The sequence below is a fragment of the Sitophilus oryzae genome, unplaced genomic scaffold (assembly GCF_002938485.1).
Source record: "Sitophilus oryzae breed Bouriz unplaced genomic scaffold, Soryzae_2.0 scaffold_1414_pilon_pilon, whole genome shotgun sequence".
Lineage (NCBI taxonomy): Eukaryota > Metazoa > Arthropoda > Insecta > Coleoptera > Curculionidae > Sitophilus > Sitophilus oryzae.
In genome coordinates, this window is record NW_022146076.1 from 352903 (window position 1) to 377794 (window position 24892).

The 24892-nt window shown below is 34.3% G+C and overlaps 1 protein-coding gene across 2 annotated transcripts in view; it reads left to right on the plus strand.

Moving 5' to 3' along the window:
- LOC115876155 overlaps positions 1-21178 on the plus strand; it is a 183817-nt gene extending 162639 nt beyond the window's left edge. The window contains exons 6-14 of one of the 2 annotated variants that reach the window (XM_030891840.1): positions 93-529; positions 3082-3281; positions 4380-4517; positions 7140-7362; positions 7421-7578; positions 10550-10804; positions 17430-17660; positions 17859-18059; positions 20055-21178. In XM_030891840.1, the coding sequence (XP_030747700.1) occupies positions 93-529; positions 3082-3281; positions 4380-4517; positions 7140-7362; positions 7421-7578; positions 10550-10804; positions 17430-17660; positions 17859-18059; positions 20055-20687 (2476 nt within the window). In that variant the 3' untranslated portion in view covers positions 20688-21178. The remainder of the gene's footprint in view (positions 1-92; positions 530-3081; positions 3282-4379; positions 4518-7139; positions 7363-7420; positions 7579-10549; positions 10805-17429; positions 17661-17858; positions 18060-20054) is intronic. The other variant, XM_030891839.1, reaches the window with a different exon arrangement.
- The last annotated feature ends 3714 nt before the right edge of the window (positions 21179-24892 follow it).

Sequence of the window (24892 nt, forward strand, 5' to 3'; positions counted from 1 at the left end):
GGATACCAATGCTCGTACTCCAAATTTGTAGCACCCTGTATAGAAATTTCTCCTCATAAACCTTTTACATTATATCTCCTTCTTTGTTTCAGGCCATGTGACCGCCAACGCTCCACCGAGATGCCCGAGTCGGACAGTCCGCTGGGCAAATGGCCGCACAGTCTCAGCTCGATGATGGCCTGTCTCGGCTGCACCCTGGGCCTCTTCAACATCTCCCGCTTCGCCATCTTGTCCATCCACTTCGGCGCCAACTTCATCTTCCAGTTCATTTTGCTGACCGTGGCTTTCGGCCTGCCACTGTTCACCCTGCAGCTCTGCCTCGGTCAGCAATTGGGTGCGGGGGTGGTTGACATGTGGCGGATATCGCCGCTGTTCCAGGGAGTGGGGGTGTCGTTGCTGATTGCACAGGCGCTCACCGGGCTGTACAGTATCATAGGGGTGTCGTGGATGTTCGTGTTCTTTAGGGATTCGTTCATAACGACGGTGGATAAGTACAGATGGGCAGAGCCGTTTGCGTATTACAGAAAAGGTAAAAAAAAACAAAATGATTCCAAAAAACATTTATCGAAATAACATTTTTTGTATCTTCTCGTACCTATAATAGACTTCGATGTCAGACATTAGTGGGAAAATAATCTCCAATCGGAAAAATTGTAATTTTTCAATCTTTGTTTCCAATAAATATTGTTAAAAACCCTACTTATCTATATTTTCAGTATTTCTTTTTTTTCCGTGTACTTTCTAATTACACTAAAATGTGTACTATAAACATATAACTCAGTTTCCCGTTAATTTTGTCAAAATAATATCATGACTCAATTTCGCACTTTCTACGATTGTTCGCTGCTCGGTAGACCGACGACGCCCGTCGACCTTTACCTAATTTTTTATTCGAAACTTATTAGTTTTATTATCTCATTTTTAGCATCATATCCGCTTACCGCTAATTGGAAGCATATGATCACGATACGAAAGAAAAAGTAGCTATTAACTTATGTGCGCGAATTTAAAACTGCTTTCTTATTTATTTTATATCTTAGAAGGTATATTTTATTTTCTGTTAATGTTATTTTTAGTTAGCTTTAATTGCAAAATATATTTAATTTGTCCATATAATCTAGATTAGTTATACTGATAATATTTGGCTTCAATAGAATCGCATTTTAACAATTTTTGTGTTAACAAAGTGTTTATTTCAAAACTTATTTGTGAATTACAGAACATACTAAAGAAGAACGCTAACTCCCGTGTATTTTTTAGTTTCAAATTAAAAGTGGCGCCGTCTAGTGTGCCAAAAATGAGCTAAACCTGGCGGAAAATTTGAATATACCAGAAATCAGTATAAAAACTTATTTTCTTACATCTGATTGTCGCTGACTGGTTCGTAACTACTCTGGGAACAAAGAAAATAACCAATAAAGGATAGGTATTATATAAAAAGGAGTTAAAATATTGTAGTGTCTAATGGTTCAATCACACATTTTACAATACAGATAAAAATCTATTCAAACTATAAGATATGATATAAGACATATTGTGATGGTTCGTTGCAGCAAATCTGAGCCATTCGTAATTGAATCTGGTTCAGAATACCTACCACCTCAGACGCCTGGACGTAGAAGTTTAATTAGTGACTTTGACAGTAGTGACGATGATAATACTACTACCTTTGAATAAGAAGACTAAGGAAGGAGCATATCAAAAATCTTAGGTCCACCGCAATGGGCCTCAAATATGGCCGACTTAAATTCCGGTTTATCAGTGCCGTTCTAATTTTATTTAAAAAATGTAAAACTATGATGTAGGGCAGACGTGGGGTAGACTCAATATTTTTTTTTATTTTACGTTATGAATAAATGTTGGTAGTTATTAAAATTGTTATAAAAATATAAAATTCTAATAAAAATAGATAAGTTATAATAATTATTTATAACCATAAACATCCGATACGCTACTGAAGCAGGTAAGTCAAATTGACGAATCTAAATTCTTTGACATCTAATCTGTGACAAGTAGTAAATAAAAGCAAAAATGTAAGAAAAAATATATAATTAGTTAATTTAAGTGAATTTCATAAATGATCGGTTTACTACACGTATGTATATTATATATTCACTTACTAGCGAAAAGTTGTTCCATTATTTCACTCGATTTTTGCCGAGATCTACCGCACGCTACACAACCAACTATTTTAGAGTCTTTTTCAATAAATCGCGATAGTGTCACTGTTAATTTAAGTTCTGCCACAATTTCCATCTAGATTTACTACCTTTATACAACTATCAGTAGTAGAATAAATAAAAAATAACATAAAAAAAGCTCCGTAAAGACTGACAAATCCGCAAAATTTAAAAACAAATTCAAATGTGTCAAATAAATCGTCAAACAGAACTGTCAAGGATCCCCACCCTAGAGTCCTTTTTTCGCCCACCATGCATGAATACATGGATAGCATTATGCTCCTTCCTTAGTCTTCTTATTCAAAGACTACTACAGATAAAAACAGTCAAAGCAACAATGATAAAAGCTACTCTACTTCAGTGGCGTACATTAAAATGTATTTTTTTATTTTAATAGTTTTACGTTAATTCAAAAAGTCTGTATGCTACTGAAGTAGACCCGCTTTGCAAAGTTTTTTTATTCTAATATCGTAGGCCATAATATATCCAAAAAATTATAAAAAAACATTTAAAAATTAAAAAATTATTAGGCATTAAAAAAGGTTCCAATTTAATTTGGCCCACAGTAACATCCTTTGGCCAACTTTGGACATTGGACATCCGATAAAGTGCCGCTTCGTACAAATATTTTTTGCTTAATAATTTTTTTATCCATCAATTAATGGATATATTAACATATTTATCTTTAAGACATTTAGAGGACTTTGTTTGAATTAATAGCATCTTTAATAAGTATTAAAGGTTAATCCTAAAACTATGGAAAATATTATACTAATTTAGCAATTTGTATTATTACACAAATTCCTAAATTAGAAGAAAGAGAAGAAAGTTGCTATGCTGTATATTAATTCTTTAAGTACCTAAATTTAAGTTTATTTTTTCTTTATTTATTTGTTTACAGAATCACATTTATCTCAGAATGGGACCTATAAATTACAAGAAACTATTCCGGACTACTTCAATGGAATCGTTTTGCAAAGATACCATCTGCCCACTGGAACGGCTTATGGAACCATCAAATTCCAGCTGGCTTTCAACTTAGCGGTGGTCTGGATGATTGTTTTCGTATCTCTTAGTAAAGGACTGAGATCTTATGGAAAAGTAAGTGTATCAAAAGGGCTTTTGTTCAGTATCCATATCAGATTTACTTTCGGATACAATTGGTAATTCAGTGTACCACTGGTGCGACTAGTGCAATTTATAAAGTTCATTAGTAAACTTGCATCAATTTTTAACAATACCATTGAAGAACTAAGTAATTCGGTTGCACGCTTGGTTAAATGTAATTTTTGTCATTACGTTGGGTGGTTGTTAACTAGATATACAGGGTGATCCGAACTGTATTCAGGAAGCTTCGGTAGCATACTTTGCAAATAAAAATAAATAAAAAGTATATTATATAGTTATTATATAATTATATAATAGTATAAGTATAAATGTATGCCCTAAAAACTTAGTTTCGGAGATACCGGGTGTAAAACTCATTATTTTCATTATTATTTCGACTTTTTTCAGATAACTTTTCGAATTGATGTCTGGGAGTTTATTGACATGAACACTTTGATTTTAGTGTCAATATGACTCCTACTTGTAGAGAGTGCCACCTAGATATTTTTTTATACCTATAATTTTTATTTAACTGGTTCGAAGAGTAATAACTTTTTGTCCGGACCTGTATAAAACAACTGAGTAAAAAAATATGCATTTACGACGTTTTTTACGTAAAAGAAACTCTCTTGGTAAAAATCGCCGCCACGAGTAATGGTTCTCGAGATATTTAGAATCGAAATTATCAATACTTGTCATCATTGACATAAATTAAACATGTTGACTAAATAGTTATCAGACTGAAATAATAAATTTAAAATGTTTTAGTGCCAAAAGTTCAACAGAGACGGTATTATTATCATTTTTAGAAAAAATTATAATTAATTTAAAAAAATAAAAAGTTCCCAAATTTATAATTTCGGTAAACAAATCGAAATAAAAATGGAACTTCTACAATGGATCTCCGAAACTAAGCATTTTAGAACATAAATTTATGCGAACTTTTTTACTTATTTTTATCTGCAGATTATGCTGCCGGTTTATACAGTTCGGACCACCCTGTATAATTAATACTATATTATAAGCTTATTGTGGACCTCCTAGGTAACAATTATGTTGGAATGATGAATGCTAACGATAGTTTTGTTTCAGGTTGTCTATGTGTTCACGCTTCTTCCAGTTTTCGGCACTTTTGTCTTATGCGCTAAAATTCTTGGACTGATGCCCGCGGAGTTTGTAAATACGATTTTTCCCGAAACCTCGTGGAGCGAATTTTTTCTCAATTCACGCGTAAGTATATACTACATGGATAATCCCATATTTGATTAATATACCGGGTGCGTCTCAAAAGTGGCTCACATCTATAACTTTTTTATTTTTTTTTTCACATAAAAAAACGAGATTTGGTATGTTAGAATTTGACATAATTTAGGAGGACTACAACTTCTTATTTTTAAATAACACCCCCGGTATTGTTTTATTTTATTCGATAGAAAGTGGCATTCTGAATAAAATGATATAGAAATGTGTAGTTCGTGAACGAACTAGTTCTGATGAACTATTCCAACCCCGGAATGAAAGGAACTAGTTCCCGGTTATTCAAAGAACTAGTTCTTCAGGACCTATTCCGGGATCGAGCCTGTGACCGATATATAATAATTTGCGACGGCGACGAATCGGCCATCACGATCGTAGCCCAGTGCTAGGCAGGAGTGGGGAGTGACAGCCGTATGTTATCGGATCCGGACCTAGAGCACCTAGAGGACTGAGAGGAACTAATTAAAAGACTAGTTCACGGGAATCTATTCAGTCGGCAGATCCGTGATATAATACAAGGCGACGACGATGGATTCGGCCTTGTCTATTGCCACAGCCGGCGTAATTACCACAGAATATTGTCGCGGATATTGTTTTTGATTTCTAATTTGTTCTTTGAATATTTTATGGGAATGTTTCTCTTTAGGTCTCTAAAATTAAGAAATATCTTATAATACACACTAAGTAGATATTCTGAATTTTTAGACAAAAACAAAAAGCTTGAAGTGAGGAAAAATGCAATTTTTCGTATTATTTGCTCTAATTGATTTGTTATTGTTGCGGACCGGTGTGGACTCGACCTAACCTAACAATATGGCCCGCCCTCGGATAACCTTAACATCGCATAGACACCGCAATGCTTCATTCGAAGATTCGAGAAGGATCGAGTCCCACTGGAATGGAGTAGTACATACGAGAACATTCGAAAACCTTCTCTATGCACCTAACGATCTATGGACTATTATAGATTTCTTTTGCTGTAGGTATAAAAGCCGGCGGCTGTGGTCCAGAGAGGGCAGTTATAAATATACCAGTGCAGTTGACGCGCTAAAATTCAAAATAAATTCTTATTTATAAATCGTTTGTAAATAGTTCTATAAATCTTTTATCGTTATTGTTTTTGTTAATTAGTGTTAAATAAATAGTGTTTAAATAAATTGTGACTTTCTATCCACACGGAACCGACGAAAAACGTAACATTATATAGTTTTTTAAATTCTGATATGAGTTACTTTTTTAATTTTTTATCTGCTATAAAACTTACCTATATGTTTTTAATAATAATAATAGCTCCCGTATATAGCGTTCTTGGGAGTGGCCAGGTACAGCTTGCTATACTAGAGCCGTTCGGTATACAAGGAAGGTAATGTGGCTAGCGCTACGCTTCGACCGCCCATTATTACCTCAGGATTGTGAATTCCAAGTACTCATTTAAGGCTCGAGTCGACCTAGGTATCCAAACTATTTTTATTTTAATAAAAATAGTCGGCTGATGAAATGCCGGGTGTGGGATTCGAACCCACTACCTTGAGATTGGTAGACGAGAGCCTGTACCTTTACACCACCGGGCATCTTTGTTTTTAACACCATATGTTTTTAACATACGCAATTACACGTCTCGTTATACTTCGTACATTATAAAAATTATACAGATCATACTGTGAATAGTTCTGAGTGACAACGAAACCCATTAGCAAGCAACGGAGATGTCAATGTTAGTCAGGAACTATTGTGAACTAAAGACCAAGTTCAACGAACTATTCCTCTGGAGGAACTAGTTCCTCTCGAGGAAATAGAATACTAAAAATCTAGTTCCAGGAACTATTCCGCTGGATGAACTAGAACTAAGGATCTAGTTCCTCCCAAGGAAGTTGAATTCCCTCCTCTAGAATGACATATCATACGTCAACTTTTGACATTATTGCATATGGTTTATTTGAAATTGTAACATGCGGTTCATAACGACATGCGACAACTTGACACGAAATACTAAGTGTGTTATACCAAATTATTCGTAAAAAATGATGTTTCCAAAAAGGATAATTAGCCACCCTCGTTTCATTTGGAAAAATTGAGATATGATTAAAAATGTGATTTGGGCATCTTTTAACCGACCGGTTACACTAAAAGATAAAACACTAAAACATTAGACGATCAATCTATTTTCCAGGGCTTTTTGGTTAAAAATTATTGTTTTTAACACAGCCATGGCACTCTGAATTGAAATTTAAAATACGATATTTTTTAAAGCGAATATGTCAAAGGAAAAACAAAAAAATATGATGATATATCATTCTATTGAGAGCGTTATTTTCTATCGAATAAATTAAAAAAATACAGAGGGTGCCATTTAAAAATCAAAAGTTATAGTCATTTCCGGCGAAACAGGAGGTAAAATGAAAAAAAAATTAAATACGTCAATCAATATTAATTTACGTCATATACTAACATACTAGATGTCGTTTTTTTATCTGAAAAAATAAAAACGAGTTATAGCTACTCTACGAGTTAGTGAGCTACCTTTGAGACTCACCCGGTATAGTTTACTATAAATTGACATTACAATTCTCTTTCATTATTTCACTATGTTTACAGAGCTGGTTGGCTGCAGCACAAGAAGTTTTTCTGACTTGGGGTCTGATGGGGGCCGCCATAATGCAAATAGCATCACACAACAAACACAAACATTTACTACAAAGAGATTCTAGTCTGATAGCTGTAATTACTATCTCGGTTCTGCTTCTGGTGGCTTTTTTGGCCAACACTTGCGTACAAATACTCAAATATTATGGTTATAGTTACTATCCTAGTTCTTTTGGTAAGTTATTATATTATAGAAATGTGTTTAAAAATGGAAATATATATTTTTTTTGCAGAAAGGATGTCTTCTTATCAATTTTTAAGATCTGTAAAAGATCCTTTACCGCCTAGTCTATTTAACACGCCAGTTCGCTATATGGTTCACAATTCTTTTATTATGGGAGAGAAAGTTGTCAGGCCTGGTGTTGATAATACTCACGAGAGTGGATATCAAGTAAGTTTTAAGTAACGATAAACTATTATGACATGCACATCTTTTTTCTAACGCTATATAATAGTCTTCTTATCGCTTTGTTTAATTGATTTTGTAAATAATTAGTACGCCAGAAATTATAACAATGTTACTACCGTATAAACCATGATTAACCCACAACCGACGTTGTGAGGTCCCTGGGACCTAAGTGTAACGTTTTTGACATAGTGTAACGTTTTCCATATTTTCATAGGACTTTTAAAACGTGTGAAAACTATTCAATACGGAGTAGTGATGGGCATTACGATTCTTTTTAGTGAATCGAATCACACGATTCAATTTCAGATATTGAATCGACTCCTACGATTAGTTCATTTGTCTTTTTCCATGAATTACATGCACAATTTACGGTTCATAAAAACAAGAATCGTAACTTGCACTATCGGCGATAATTTGGTCGGATAATTACTTAAGGGACTAGAACAAGAAATATACACTTCTTTCATTTGTTTTTCAACACTTTATAACACTGGCGTAATTGGATTGATAATTTCACCCCAATAATATTAAATTATCAATGCAATTACTATAATATGTATTATGTACTATTTATTAAAGACTTCTTATTACCAATTTAATATTTTTAGAGCCATGGAATCGAACATTGATGACATTCTCCATATAATTTTACATATAAAATGACAGCAATCTTCATTTTATAACCATCTCTCTGACGCCGTTTTTTTTATCATATTGACCACCTCTAGTAGCTACTAAACAAAGCAGAATTGGACCTAAGGAAAATAAATCTTATTTTTAAGTGAGGAATCTCCCCACGAGAGATGGCACATCTTTTTTGAAACACCCTGTATAAGCTCGCGGTGATTAACTTCCCCCTCTCATATATTCTGCTTCTTAGAAGGGACCATAGTTTAATTGTTTGTATCACATTGAGATGGCTATTGGCCAGAACTTCTCCAAAGTGTATACCGGATGTTGCATCGTCGGACGGGACATAGGAAATCCCATGTAAATTTTAATGGGGTCAATTATTGGCTTCCCTAATTATTTTAGAGATTAATTCTATTTAGGTTTATTGAAGAGCACTAAAACCTACATTGCAAAGAATAACTTTAGATATTTTTGATTAGCTCGTTTACGAGTTATCGCCGATTTATTTTTAAATATTTCTCCTTTCTTATGGCCCTATATTTACTTATGAGTTCCAGTCAAGGTAAAAGATAACTGTCAAATGAAGTTGTCATTTCAGAAATTTACCTATTTAGTGATTTATTATTATTGAAAACTCATTCCTACATCGGAAATCTTAGAGATGTATTTATAAATACAAATTAATATGAATTAAAGTAAAATATAGTAATCAATTACAAGGTTAATTATAGTATTATTACAATATTCAATAACTTATTAATCTAGGTACTATTAAATTGTTAGAACTTTAGGATTTAAGAAGATGTTCAAATATTCCTCCATCGACTGCTAGACAATAACCCAGGCGATCATAAAATTCTCTTCTTACATTCGCTAGTTGGTAAACTGAAATTCTATTGCATTCGGCAGAAATAGTATTTTTTAACTCGTCTAGATTTGAGTATTTTTTATCCTTGTATATCCTGTTTTTTAAATGGCCCCAGAGAAAGAAATCATTTGGCGAAATATCAGGAGACCTTGCTGGCCAATTTACTGTATAATTTAGGCCAATAACGTTTGCGTTAAAACTATCGTCTAAATATTCCCGAACAGCCAGGGTACTATATGCCGGGCAGCCATCCATTTGGTACCAAACTTCCTAATTTTCTCTAGGGGCATCATGTAAAGCAGGTAAAATATGATTTTCGAGTAGTTTCAAATAATATTCTGCATTTAAATATCGTGTAAGAAATAATGGCCCGATAATATTGTGTCCGAATATCCCTGCCCAAACATTTACATTCTGTGGATATTGCGTCCTTGTTTCGACCAACCTGTGTTGGTTTTCTTTGTTCCAATATCGATAATTTTGAACATTGGGTTCATTATTTAAGGTAAACGTGCATTCGTCAGTGAAACATATGTTTTTTAAAAATTCCCTATCCGTGTTTGCTCTTTCCATCATATCAAAACAAAACGCCTGCCGCCGTATTTCGTTCCCATCTCGTAGCTCATGGTGCTATATTTGAAGGAATAGTATTTATGTCGTTTCAAAATTCGAAACGCTGTAGTGTGATCTATTCCTATTTCATCCTCAAGTTTCCTTTTGCTGATCTTTCCATCGTTCTCGTCCACGCACAATAAAACTTCCAAGTCGGTATCATTTCTTGCATCTTCTCGTTGTTCCTGCCTTGCTTCACATCTGCAGTTATTTATTAGGGTACCTTTTTGGTTTCAAATCTTTCGATATTCCTTGCGATTGTAGATTTTCCAGGTATCGGTCTATTCGGATACAGAGCAGCAAACATGTCCGACACCTTTTGATAACTATTTCCTTGATAATACCATTTAATCATCAATATTTTTCTTCGGTAGTGTAATTCATGGCTAATATTTTCGATGTAGGTATGAGTTTTTAATAATAATAATAAAGCACTAAGGCACTAAATAGATAAATTTCTGAAATGACAACTTTATTTGACAGTTATCTTTTACCTTGACTGGTGCTCATAAGTAAATACAGGGCCATAAGAATGGAGAAATATTTAAAAAGAAATCGGCGGTAACTCGTAAACGGGCTAATCAAAAATATCTAAAGTTATTCTTTTGAATGTGGGTTTTAGTGCTCTTCAATAAACCTAAATAGAATTATTCTCTAAAATAATTAGGGAAGCCAATAATTGACCCCATTAAAATTTACATGGGATTTCCTATGTCCCGCTCGACAATGCAACACCCGATATAACCAGAACTTCCTGTTATTTGTTTATATAAAAGTAACTTCTATTTTATCGATAATATATATAATAGCTAAAAAATAATATATTATACTTATTTGCAGGTACTTCGCTTAGCTACGGAACTGCTTCCAGCTACTTTCGCCGTCATGGGAGCCGACCAAGTATCTCCTTTCTGGGCTGTGCTCACTTACTTCATATTTATCATGTTCGGGATCGCACAACAACTGGCAGTATGGCACTGCGTCATCACTGGAATTATGGCCATTAAAACCAAAGTTTTGAAATCCTGGGAGACGACGATCACTTTCTTCAGTTGCGCCTGCGGCTTTATATTAGGGCTTCCCATGGTCACCGAGGTAAAAAATATAGAAATATGTGAAATATTAACATGTTTTGAGTATTATACATGACTTTCTAAGGTTTTCATATTTTTACGTATTTTTCGATAATATAATATACACCGATATTACTTTATAGCTCACTGTTTCATTTGATGACAGTTTTCAATTTCTTTTTACTTTTCAAGCTACAATGTGAAACATATACGTACGTAGTTAATGCATTTCTAAAGATGTCTGAAATAAATTGTATTTGAGTCTATTCCCCTACATTACAAGCTTTCCAAGGTATATTTTGAATAGGGAAAACTTCAGAATTTCGAAATTTTCTGGGTATATTTTGATTTGGGGATTAACAGTTTTTTCTATCAAGTTTAATACATACAATGACAATTGGCAAAAATATTTTCCAGATAGGTCACTTTATAAATTAATTATTTTCATAGAGTTTTTCGAATAATTATCCTTCTTTTCCTCATCGGATGATCCCGACCATCAACTGGAATTCCTCTCTGTCTTGGGCTAAACGGATAATTTTACTGGCTACTTTATTTTTATTTTATTTTATTTACTCATTACAAACACCTATTGAGGTAGCTACATGCAAAGGCCTAAAGAAAACAAATACAATTACAATTACTTAAAACTAGTTATGTACTACAAAAGTACATAAAAATAATATAAATAAAATATATATAATAATAAATAAAGTAAATAAGTAACAAAGTACATAACATTTAATTTATAAAATGTACAATAAAAAAAACAATGAAACTTATCATACCAGATTTGTCTCCTGATGCACCAACAAGATGCGCCTAAGTTCGCCAAACTTAATGCTAAACATATCGGGAATTGTGTTCCCAGACAACATATCATTACAAATGGTGAGCATAAACGTGAATGGCGAGGGGCTTCCACCCTCAATATAAAAAAGATTAAACTCACTCACTCTCAACCTAATCTTTGGTACCCTAAATTTGATGCTATTAATCAGACCACAGTCAGCATATTTTAAATTATTCAGAATGTTATATATAAAGATGACAGCATGTGTCCTTCTCCTAGAGGCCAGCGAAGTTAAATGAAATGTTTCCAACATTGATCTGTAAGAGATCATTGTTGGATACATGTTGTTTCTTTTAATGTAAATATAACGAAGGAAACGTTTTTGAACCTTCTCAATCTCGTTACTGTGAGTGTAACAATTGGGAGACCAGATATTTGACGCATATTCAAGATGCGGTCTTACAAGAGAGGTATAAAGTCTTGTAGTTGATTGTATATCGAAATCTTTACTATTACGCATAACAAAACCAAGAATCCTATATGCCTTGTTAATCAGGTAGTTGTAATGATTGTTAAATTTAAAATTGTCCTGAAAAATCACTCCTAGGTCTTTAACTTCCCTACACCTCACAACCTTACAATTTCCAATGTAGTAGTCTTCAATGACTGTATTGATCCTTCGGGAAAAAGAAACAACACAACACTTTTTAGTATTAACAAGTATCTTGTTCTCCTTAAACCAGTCCAGAGCCAAGTTCAAATCAGTTTGGAGAGCCCTAGTATCATCAATATTATTAATTGGTTTAAATAATTTAAAATCATCCGCAAACAACAGCCCCAAAGACACCCTCAGACTCTCAGGCAAATCATTAATAAAGATTAAAAACAAAAGAGCGCCCAATATACTGCCCTGGGGTACCCCGGCGGTGGCAACATATTGATTGGAATAAACATTACCTATCTTAACTCTTTGAACTCTCGAAGTTAAGTATGAAGTTAAAAACCACAGCGACTCACCTGATAACCCGAGATCTGCCAGTTTTTAAATCATAACACAAAAATTCACCTTGTCATAAGCATTTGCACAGTCAGTATATATGACATCAAGTTGCTGTTTGTTTGATATTGCCTTCGATACATGTTCAGAGAACACACATAGGTTTGTAACTGTTGACCTTCCCGGCAGGAAACCATGTTGATATTTTGAAATTCTCAGAAAATCAATCAGATATGAATGAGTATATGTAGTTATATATAATTCTCTCAAATATTTTAGCCAGGCTATTTAGTAAGCTGATAGGTCGATAATCGTGAATATTCTCCCTCTTTCTAATACATTAAATATAGGTGTTACAGTGGCTTCTTTAAGCTTGCCAGGAAAATATCCCTGTTTCAGAGCTAAATTAAAAATATGTTTAAGAGGGGCGACCAGAAAACTAGCACATCCCTTATATATATAATTTAAATTGTCTCACAGTATATTATCAGGACCAGTTGTTTTTTAAGGCTTTAAGGTCTTTATGCTGGACAGAATGTCATCATCGGAGACCTGAGGGAAACTAAAGCCGCTCCCATAACGACAAAATTGTTGTACAGGGGTATTTGGTTCAAATACAGACTGAAAATATTGCGCAAACGCATCGGCAATACTCTGTTCATCTCTCAAGTCCACATTATTTGAGTTCATCCTCCTTGGCACACCCCCACAATGTGATCTGTTGCGCACGAATGACCAGAAGGTACTGGGATCGTTATTGATATTATTGTTAATTGTTTTTTTATAATTGGCATAATTTAATCTTGTCAGTTTTTTAATATCACACCTCAATGATCTAAATTCATTAATATCTAACAAACTTACTCTACCTCCAGCTTTTAGAGCATGTAGATGGTTTTTCCTTTTAGTCATACGAACCAGGTTCGAGGTGAACCAAGGAGGATACTTTCTGACCCGAGAAGTGTCCCTTACCATGCATTTGGGTATCGAGGCATCCAAACATCTATACATGTGTATATAAAAAGCATTAACACCCTCGTTTACATCCTGACAAGACAATACATCCGACCAGTCACATTCCTCAAAAGATTAAATAACAGGAGGAAGTTACCCTTAGTAAAATTATATTTATAGCCCCTCACAAACGTACTCACTTCCCGCTCCCTCTGCAACGATAACTGTATGTCTCATGCTGGGTGGTATGTATCCTCCGTAAGCAGGGGACACTCTGACCGTGAAATTATCGCGTCAACATTTGAAATGACTAAATCCAATTGTCTACCCATACTATTATTTACAGTATTCAATTGCCTCAAATCATGTAGGCTCAAAAATTGTTGCATCAGGAGACATTTATCATCAGACCCTGAACAAAAATAAGGCAGGTTAAAATCACCTAAAATTAACATCTTATGATTTAAAGTAGATAAAATATTCTCTAATACACTTAAAAATCTCTCAAAGCTATCAATACCACTGTTAGGTCTCATATAGACAATACACATATATAAAATAGACTTTTTAAGTTTTAATTTAATTAGGATACATTCATTATCACAGTTTCTGTCTATTACCTCATAAGAAATTTCCTTTTTTATTGCAAAGAGGACACCTCCTCCTCTAGTTTGTTCTCCACTTCTTCTATCTCTTCTTATCACTGAATACCTTTTGTCAAACAACTCTGAATCATGGATACCATCACATAACCATGTCTCTGTGAAAGCTATGACGTCATACTCTTCGGATAGTACACTCGTGTGAAGGGTCTCTGTCTTTGTTCTAAGTCCACGTACATTCTGATAATACACCGAAAATAGGTGAGCACCAGCAGGACTGGCAGTATTCCCAGTTGGACATTGGATATTTTGGTTGCCTGGATCCTGTAGATTTTCTATCATCCTCTTCCTGGCAAAAGGGCATCCTCTTCCTGGCAAAAAATTTAGAGACTATCGCACCGTTTGGCCATATTTCTTTGTTCCAGGCTTTTCTAAAATTTTCCTGATTTATGGCAACCTTCATTGAGTTATATAGTTATGGATACTTTGATTGATGTGCTTCACAAATAACCTCTGGGAATTCTCGCATCAAATATTTCTTCAGATCTTCAGGCTTAGTGTTAGGTTTGAGCCTAGAAACATGGAGAGAAATATGTTTAGGAACCGTCTGAATATCCGTAGTAGCCTCGTTTCGTCCTACCACAAACTTTCTCTTACGGTTACCTGGTTTACGTTGAACGGTTTCCCACTTTGAATGAATTCTCTATTATTTTCCAGATTAACTACTTCTTGCATTACATTTTGTTGTTGAGCACTTAAAATGCCTGCTTGAACATCTTTGAGACCGATCTGCCTTTTGTTTACTATTGGCTTGGCTGTCTTTGCATCTGACCCTGGCATTTGAGCGCCATTTTCCAACTCTGACGTACTCTTGCTCTTGACAGTGTTTACACTCGCAGATGATCTAGTTACTCTGGTTGCATATGTTTCGGATCGAGCTATCTGCTTTTCACTTAAATTGTTTGCAAGTATTGTATGAGATGTTCAGAACTGTTCCGCGAATTAATTCTGAATTAATATTGTTGACACATTCCGTGGAATTTGCATTGTTCTTATTGTTTACATAGCCAGATATATTATTAAGCTGGTTTTCGTAACTATTTATTACCTTCTTCTGTAGATCACAAGTATACTCTAACTTTTCAGACATATTTCTCATTAAATTTAGTTCTTTCTCAAGAAAACATATCTCTTTTCGTAGAACAACTTGAGTGTCAGTTTTTTCATCGATGATCGCATTCTGGGCATACCACTTCTTGTTACAATCATCGCAGAACCAGTGTATATTCTTATTTTCTTTTTATAGTACTGCTACTGTTACTCTATATGCTACTATGTGCTACTGCTACTCTTATATAAAGCCACTGACGTAAATTCCACATTCATGTTTTCGCCTGATGCCTTGTCGCCCTTCGGTCTTTACCCAACGATAAGCTATAAAAACTACGTTTATTGTTCCTAAAAATATGATCAAAATAAGCTGATTTCCGTTGTGTTATTGTAGTTAATAGTTATTGTTCTTTATTCATCTTCTCGAGTCCTTAAACACTTATTACTTGTTCGGTGCATATCTTCGATATCTGCGTCGGTACAACCATATCTGCTAAGAATATAAGTGTGACATGGTTCGTGCATTTAACGTTCATTCCTCGAATCTCTACAATATTTTAAACAGTACATAAAATTCGGTGGCCTGCTATCTTCTTCTACTCCTTCTAATTATTTGAGATCTAGTCGATCTATTAGTTTTAGGTAGGTGTGTTAGTTTTAGGTTAGGTTGCCTTTATAGGAGTTCTTGGGAGATGGATTGCCGATTGTGTTTCCATCTTTTTGGAGGTCTTCCCGGCTTACCCATGGGTTTCCCTTCAAGGTGGAGGTAGCCTGTTTTCTTTCATGCGTTATACGTCTGCGAATATTGACTTTTTTGTTGTAGGTTAATATTTATGTTTCTAATTCTGTGTCTTCTAGTTTTCCCCATTATGATTCTTAGGTTCTTCATTTCAGCGACTCTTAATATGCGTTGATGGTTTTGTTCACGTTTTGTTTGTTTCCTCTCGGATTTCTATGCCATATATCATATTTGGTCTGATTCAGGTCTTATACATTTTAATTTTGCTCTCTGTTCGCATGGGGAAGACATGACCGTTGCTCTATTTGGCTTCTCAATCTTTTTCTCCATCATGGTAGTACGACATATCTATTCCTAGGTATCTAAACTGTGATACTTGCTCAATACTTTTGTTTTCTACTACCAGTTTGCATCTTATCGGCTCTTTAGAGAAAGTTAAGCATTTAGTTATTTCTGTAGTGATAATCATATTTAATTCTCGGCTTACTTGATAGAATTTATGATTATATTTCGTTCTTTGTTTCTCGATAATGGCTGCATCATCAGCGTAACACACTATGCTAACGCTGTTGTGTCCCATTCGATATTTAAATTCATCGAGGTCACCCTTTCTATGATGATATCCATTAAAAGATTGAATAAGAAGGGGCTAAGGCTGTCTCCTTGTCTAATGCCTCCTTCGGCCTGCTATCGAGTAATCAAATTCAGGTTTCGGTTGCAGAATATAGTCATTGCATAATGGTTTACATTTTGAAACATATGTTTGTGACTATTGCAATTTTATGTTTAATTTCTTTATCAGGATCCCATTTTATTATTTAGCCAACATCTCAAGTATCTAAATATTCTTACCCTTTCTATATTCCGATTTTCTACTTATATCCTAATATTTTCATTCGAAATTGGAATAATCATATGGTTCTTTGATTTTGTTGCACAAAACTATAATACAAATAAAGGTCTTTCTATTAATTAGTAATTAGATATTTTGAAAATTATTGTTTCTGTATATGGTTTAATTAGAAATGTGGTTATATTTCCATATTTACTTAAAAACTGAGAACTTTGACGTATCCAGCATCCTGATTCGATTATACAAGGTGTTCAAGTCGAGTGACAAAGTCAGTGGCGCACATATTTTTTTTTTGAAAAATATTCCAGTAATAACCCATATGCACGTCCCTGATGCATTTATTGACACTTTTTTAGCATTAAAATATGTAACACTTATAGTAACTTTTACCCTCAAAAATTCCATTCAAAACACTAAAAGTACTTGGAAGAAAATTATAATAAATCGAAAGATTATTAAGACTTTTACACCCTGTAGCTACGAAACAAAGCAGAATCGGATCTATGTTGATATTAAAAATAAGTCTTACTTATACTCAGAATTATTATTTTTTTATTAATTTGCTTTTATATTGCTAAAATTAAATTATGTTTTTACAGTTGGGCATTTACGTTGTCTACTTTATGGATTACACCATGGGAAGCATCTGGTGGCTTACAATAGTGGTTCTGCTTCAAATCGTAGCAGTATTTATGGTGCGAGGACGACCATACAGTGGAGATACCGTTGTAGCTACGCTTTTTAACCAGCACAGCTATAACTGTTTATTTGGTTGGGCGCCAGCATTGTTGTCATTTACTTGGAACGTCATCCTTCCCGTTGCTCTTATGGTAAGCATAATTATTAATATAAATATAATATAGAGTTATTTATTTCTACAGTTAATTTATTGTATTCATGTTTTTTATGCCATATTTTTATCTAAAGTTTTATTTTTTAATTTGTTTCCTTCTCTCAAACTTAATTCATTTTTTCTTTTTTATCTACTTCATTGCAAAATTTCTAAATTACTTACATATGCGTTTCAGGTGTTGTGCATTACTACGTTCAAAAATGGCAGTTTTCGAGATATGTTCATATGGCATCACGCACCTTTTTCGGATTATTGGCCCTTGTGGGCTCGTCAGATCGGATCCATGATGCAACTCTTGCCAGTTCTTTGTGTGCCATTAGTAGCTGTCATTCAGAGTTATCGATACTTGAACAATGGTCCATCTGATATACTCGATGTAAGTATTATTGTAATAATATGAGCCACTGCAATATGGTCAAGACGTTTTTTGATCAAGACTCTTTTGTTACATATGTAGTTCTTACGATTTTTTTCAACAATTCTTTTTCAAGTGCACTTGTTCATAAAACTTTTTGATCACACTATTTATGTTACAAAAAATTTACCTAGTACCTGATACTAATGTATAATTACATGCTTTTCAAAGGAGTATGAGGATCCATCTAATAACGTTAGTAGTGTAATATATTTTATCTTACTTTAGGTGCTTGTTTTTCTACAAATCTAGGAAAGACTCAAAAAGAATCAAAATTAATCTACTTATACAGAGAAGACCAGGCTACTAGTTTGCTACTAGTAACATAGCAAGTTGCCGGACCAATTTACGTTTACCCGTTTTGCGTTCGTACTCGAGACTCGAGATTCACTGCCGGCTAGTCGGCTGGTCAGGCAGTACGCAGTTGCAGTTGCGCTTGGACGGGTCGGTCGTGACAGACTAGGAATACGACGCGAGGAGTGCCGAGTGTTTATTATTTTCATTTGTGTTCACTTAAGGTAACATTTAAAATGAAAATACTTAAATATTTATTATTTGAGTGTGTTTACAAGCCAAAACTAAAAATAAATAAATTCTCTAAATCCAAAAAAAACTAAAATATTACTCTAAATAAAAAAAAGTTATAACAAGTGTTCAAAAAGACCATCTTCTTGTGCTAGACAGAAGCCTAGGCGGTCGTAAAATCCCCGTCTGACATTGGCTAATAGTTTGGAAAGCCTCTCTTATTTTTACTTGAAGCTCATCCAGATTATTAGCCCTATTATGACCATACACTTTGGATTTTACATAACCCCACAAAAATAAATCATTGGGAGAAAGATCTGGTGATCTAGCGGGCCACAAAATAGTTCCATATCCACTAATTAAACGGTTGGGAAAAGTATTGTTCAAATATTCTTGAACAATACGGACATTGTGGGCAGGACAACTACCTCAGAAATTTGATTACTTGAAAACGTGGGATTGAAAACTTGAACACCGGTTCCCATTAGAACACCGAAGTTAAGCGACGTAAGGCGATGCTAGTGGATGGACGGGTGACCGGTTCGAAACTTTGCATCGTGCTGTTGTCCAAGGGAAAAGTGTAAAATCTATTGATACACACTGCTCATTCACGCCGGTTCGAGGCCGGATGAGATCAGATATCTCGTGAGTAAGTTAATTTAGACACTTCCTAAGTTGGTAGGCCATTGACCATGATATGGCTGAGGACCGCGGTTCGGATTCCGCGTAAACAAAGTAGGTCCCGTTCAGTTTAGCCATTGCAGCAGAAAGGAGACGTTAACTTGAACCTCACACACAAAACGTGGGATTTTGATCCGCGGTAGCACAAATGAAGACTTGCTTTAACGCCTGTTCTTCATTAATCAACATATCAGGCTTTTTGTGTTTTTGTGGGAATACGCACCCATGTGTTTCAAAATTATTAATAACTCTTGATACAGTAGGTAAAGATGGAATTGGCCTGTTTACAAAAGTTTATGGAAAAATTGTTTGCATATCCCGATAAGACCTATTTTGGAAATAACATTTTACAATTTCAATTTTCTCACGAACTTCGTAAACATCCATTATTTTACTTAAAAAATAAATTTTACACGAGAACTGTCGCGAGAATCTATGTATTTGTTTTGGCTATTAAAACACGAATAAATACAAATTCTGAAACATTTTTATCACATATATACCTATTTTTATTTTATCGCATTTTTTCGCCTGCTTTTTATCCGGCGGACGGTTGTACGCTAATTCGTCCGGTTCTGCCTCTGTTACTGCTACGGTGGTCCGGTCTGTATACTTATAGAAAAGATTACTCATATAATTACAGGATATTTTTCTATATAATGTTGAACAGAAGTCTTTACTAGATTGTTGCTTAGAAAGTATCAAATGCTTTGTTGAATAATTGAATGCTTAATTGGTTCTATCTTTTAGAGAATACAGTTACTGTATCGACCACCAATCGGAGAACATATGGAAGATCCTCCCGCCACCAATCCCGCAACCGGAAACAGCAACAACGCTTCCAATCCTGCTTCAGAAGACCCACCACCCAAATACACACCACCGCCCAGTTACACCACCGCTACCGGTGCCCGGTTAGCTAAATTTCTACGCCAAAGCATCAGACGAAGCATGAGGCGAATAGCGAATGTTTTAGGTGAGGTTGGTGTAGCTGGACCATCCAGGACCAGACCTTCAGTCATTGAAAGCTTAGAACCACCACCTCCAGACTACAACAGCGTCTTTGTGGAGATGAATAATACTACAACTAGTAGTCCTGCTCGCATCTCTACCCTTGAACGTCTTAGGAACTTGCAATCGTCACCCAATGCTCTAACAGCGGCCGAAGTAGCTTCGATTCTGAGGAGTAGCTTCAGGAGGAACTCGACTAGAACTCCCGAGCACGCCTCTCGTGACGCAACGTTTGCTGATAATGGTGTAGCGTCGCTTAGTGCTGAGCATTTGGTAGATGCTGCTGCTCCAATTGGAGAGACTTCGCTTGTTCTGAATATACAGGAGCCTGAAGATGATAGCAAGATAGAAAGCAACTCGTCTGTGATATAAAAATTTAATATTTTAGAGATTTAGTAACTTAACTTCTGACTGGGTAAATGAGTATTAAAGAGTATGATATTGAGGACCTGCACACCAGTAAATATTTCAATTTTTACATCTTTCATTATTGAATGCATTTATAGAAATATCTTCTCCATATTATTATTAATGTTCGATATTGAATAAATAAATAGTAAATATTTGAATTACTTCTGATGTGCAGGTCTGTTTTGATTAGGTTTAAGCTTAAAGTGTGTTCTTTACTATGTAAAGGTAGAATATAACTGCCATTGCATAATTTTGTTTGCAATATTTAGTTTTGAATGCGCTGTAACTTATTTGAGAAGCTTATTTATTTAATGAGTTTATAGTTTTTGTTTTGTATTCGATGTAAGCCAGATTCTAACCGTGTATTATGATCTACTGACCGACTTGTACAGAGATTTGTGAACTGATTGTATATTTGTCAGCGTTAACTTTAACTATGTGAAAATAAAAACGCTACAAACTATACGGTATTTTGATTTAACTTTATACATTTTTACCTGAATTAGTTTTTATATTTTAGACAGTCTTATGATAATTATGGATGCATATACTTAACTAGTATTAGTGCTATGTTTATTTCAGAGTGGCTCATTGGCTTATTTTTTCTTATAACCTTTCACCACTACTACCTGTCTATTTGATATAGACGGTTATATGCTAGATTGACATGTCACTATGTTGTGAAGTGAAGTAGTTAACGTCTCAAATGAGATTGGTGTAGGAGTGAGAAACCCAGTGTTATTGAAAATTCAGAACTACCTCCTCTAGACTGTAATCTTGTCTTTGTGAAGATAAATTTTACTATTATTAGTAGTCCTTCTGTAATCTTCACTTAACGTTTTAACAGTGGATACGATGGTTACAATGGTAACAAAAAAACAAAGGCAAAAAATGAACTACCCAGTCAAATTCATTTATTGGTCCAGAAACCTCGTGCTGTGCTGCAAAAGTCCCTAGAATGCTGAATAATTTTATCAGGACTGCTACACGAAACAGTTCGTAGTAGAACATGCAATAACTCGCCAAAATTTATGGTATTCCTGATAAGCAAAAGCCTTAAAACTGTGAAAACTAACTCTAGTAGGTTTACTATTATTATAGGAAGCTTAATAGACATTTAAATTGGTTGGTGTTGACAGACAAATCCACGTGCAGATCTTGTCAAACAGGAGATGAAATGACAGAACACATTCTGTGTCAGTTCGATATTTTGACAAATATACAGTTCTTTGTACTAGGCGATGATAAAGCATTAATAAAAAGGCAAAAAGTATTTTAGGTATAGTGGCATAATTTCGGCGACAATGCAATATTATGGTAACACAAAGCTGCTCTGAAGATGGAGTCGGAAGGTGGTACCCAAGTAGAATTTTCACGACTTGCGACCACATGTTTACTAAACACAACGTTGAATTAGTTACAAAAAATAGTTAGCTCCCTACCTTGGGTATTAAAATAAATTTAAACGTTTTTATAACGTTGTGCCGACGTTGGACTAGTACTACAGCAAAGTAGAAGCTTCTGCGACGTCGAATAAACGTTGTCTTGTAACCTTTTTTCTTAAGTGATCTTTAAGTGATTCGGACAAAGTAGTTACAACGTTGGACAATATAGTGTTTTCCGACGTAAGTTTCAGGACCTATTCCAACGTTATGCAAACGTCGTCTGTTTTACTAATTACAACGTTGTTTAGATTTCCTTATTCTTACGTTGGTAGGACGTCGAGTCACTACCTTTTTGCAACTGTATTGAACCATAACCTTAAATCTTAAATTTTCACTTCATTGTTCTGTTCAGTCAGTGCTGTTTTTGTTTTTATAAAAAAAACTTAATTAAAATGGGACATAAGAAAGGTACATATAAAACAAAATTTAAATATACATCGACATATATTACCGATAGTTTATCCACTCCCTCGTTTATTTAGATTATAGAGGGCGGCACAAGCTAGACAATGACTAAATTAAGCAATCTTGCGACTAGTGCACTACCTGTTAAGGCCGAACTGCGACTTTATTAGTCCAGTATGCGACTACTCGAACTACTCCATCTTAATCTCCAAAACAACAAAGTGAAAGCCGCCATGTTGTTAAATAAGAAAATGTTTCGTTCCTAAAATAGCAATTCCTGCTTTTTGAATACATTAACTTGAAATATTTGACCCTAAAAAAACGCGGAAACAATTTTTTCGACTGCGAATAAATTATTCTCATTTTACTAACAAAAAATTCAAGAACATTTTTAAAACTTCTTTAATTTTAAGGCCCATGAGTATTTTTCAAAGTAGAATCAATACATTAATCAATAAATTTGTTTGCGTTTAACTTTTTTTGCCTTGGGTAACGAGTTACAGAGTCGGTTAAAGTGTTTCAATAATTATGATCTTCAAACATCCTCCACACTTAAATACTTTTGTTTTGTTTTCCTTCACTGCCATCTGACATATGTTTCTAACTAAATCATAAAAATAATATTTTTACTATAATTATCCCAATTTAGGATAAAACGCGACTTAGACGCCATATTAGTTTTGTATTAGAACATGCAATAGGATTTTAAACAACGTTGCAGTTTGTACTAAATTAGGCTTCTAGCCAACGTCGGTATCCAACGTCGTTTCGACCCAAAAATTATTCTCCAAACTAGTGCAGACTAGGGTTGGCACGAGGTTGTCCCGACGTCGCGCCCCGACGCACAGTGCTTCGAACATATGGCTCTAGAGGACAAAAATCCAAAACTTCTCTTTTATTGTAAGCAATTTATTCAAACTAGGTTTATTTGACACAAATGATGAGTACTCTCATTGTACTAAATGATGATGTTCTTAGTCCCACGTTTATGAAAAAAAAAATCTTATAAATAATAATAATGTTGGAACTGTGTTCCATCTAAGAAAATAATAAGTTATAGTATGAAAACGGTGTAAGTATTAAATAAATTCCTGTGATAAAAAAGAATTGAAATAACATTAGAACATGATTCCTACAATATAAGCCTAATATAAGATAAAAATGTTTTTCTTCAATGAAAAAGAAACACTAATGTTATATTTAATTAAAAAAAAAACTTAAGATACTATAAATTTACTTTAGAACAACAAAATGCATAGATCGTAACTACTCTGATTCAGGAGAATCACTGCTGACAGAATCTTCTAAATTTATAGTATCTAAATCACAGGTAGATGAAGTATCCTCACATATAAGATATTTCTGTACATCATTTTCTAATATGTTACTTTTTCGCGTTGTTACTGTTCATTTTGTCGGTATGAGGGGTTCGGATGTTAATAGTTACCTCTTTAATAGACCATATGCATATATTATTTTTTCCTTTTCTTGGGTATGAGATTTTATAATAAACTGAAAGATGGACACTTTTTTTATTCGACGTTTCGCTCCAACATAGTGGACTTTTTCAGGCACAAGTGGTGTCTCATTTGACTGGAAGGTTCATCAATATCTAATAAGAACATATTTTTTGAAATACTAATAATTTTGAGTTCTTGTCCTTATGATCAAGCCAAGTATTAGCCAGATCGGCATTGCTTATCAATTTTACTCCATCTGAAAAGTATTATAAAATAAAGTTCGTCGCAAGCAGACGCAGATGAACTATACAAAAATTAAAAGTGTATGAATATGGCAACAAAAATATTCAATAAATACGATGTTTTGATATGTTTTTTTTAATGCCTTTTTGAAGTTTGAAAACGTAAAATTTTTATACCCATTTAAGAATCATCTTAAAAAATAAATAAAAACTAAACAATCACGAACTTGTCTAGAAATAAATTTAAAGTACATACCTTGTTTAACAATATCCATAGTGGCTTTCAATTAAGTGCGTACCCGTTTAACTCCATAATATACAGAACTACTATGAATGTTATTCTTTTCACTGATGAGATAATGATCGCAAAATTTATTTTTAGTGAAAATATTTGCTAACAAAAACGCTGTTTATGAAAAATGATATACAGGATGGTTGAACATTGCTATAAGTATAAAATTATATATTCAGATATTAGTAAATTTCAACTTATTTTTTGATTTTTGTCCATGGGACGAAGCACTGTGCGACGTTTGGTCGCGTGACACAACGTTGTCCCGACGTCCAAATGCTGCTTGGGTAATAGGAACTTTCAAACTAAAAAAATAAAACTA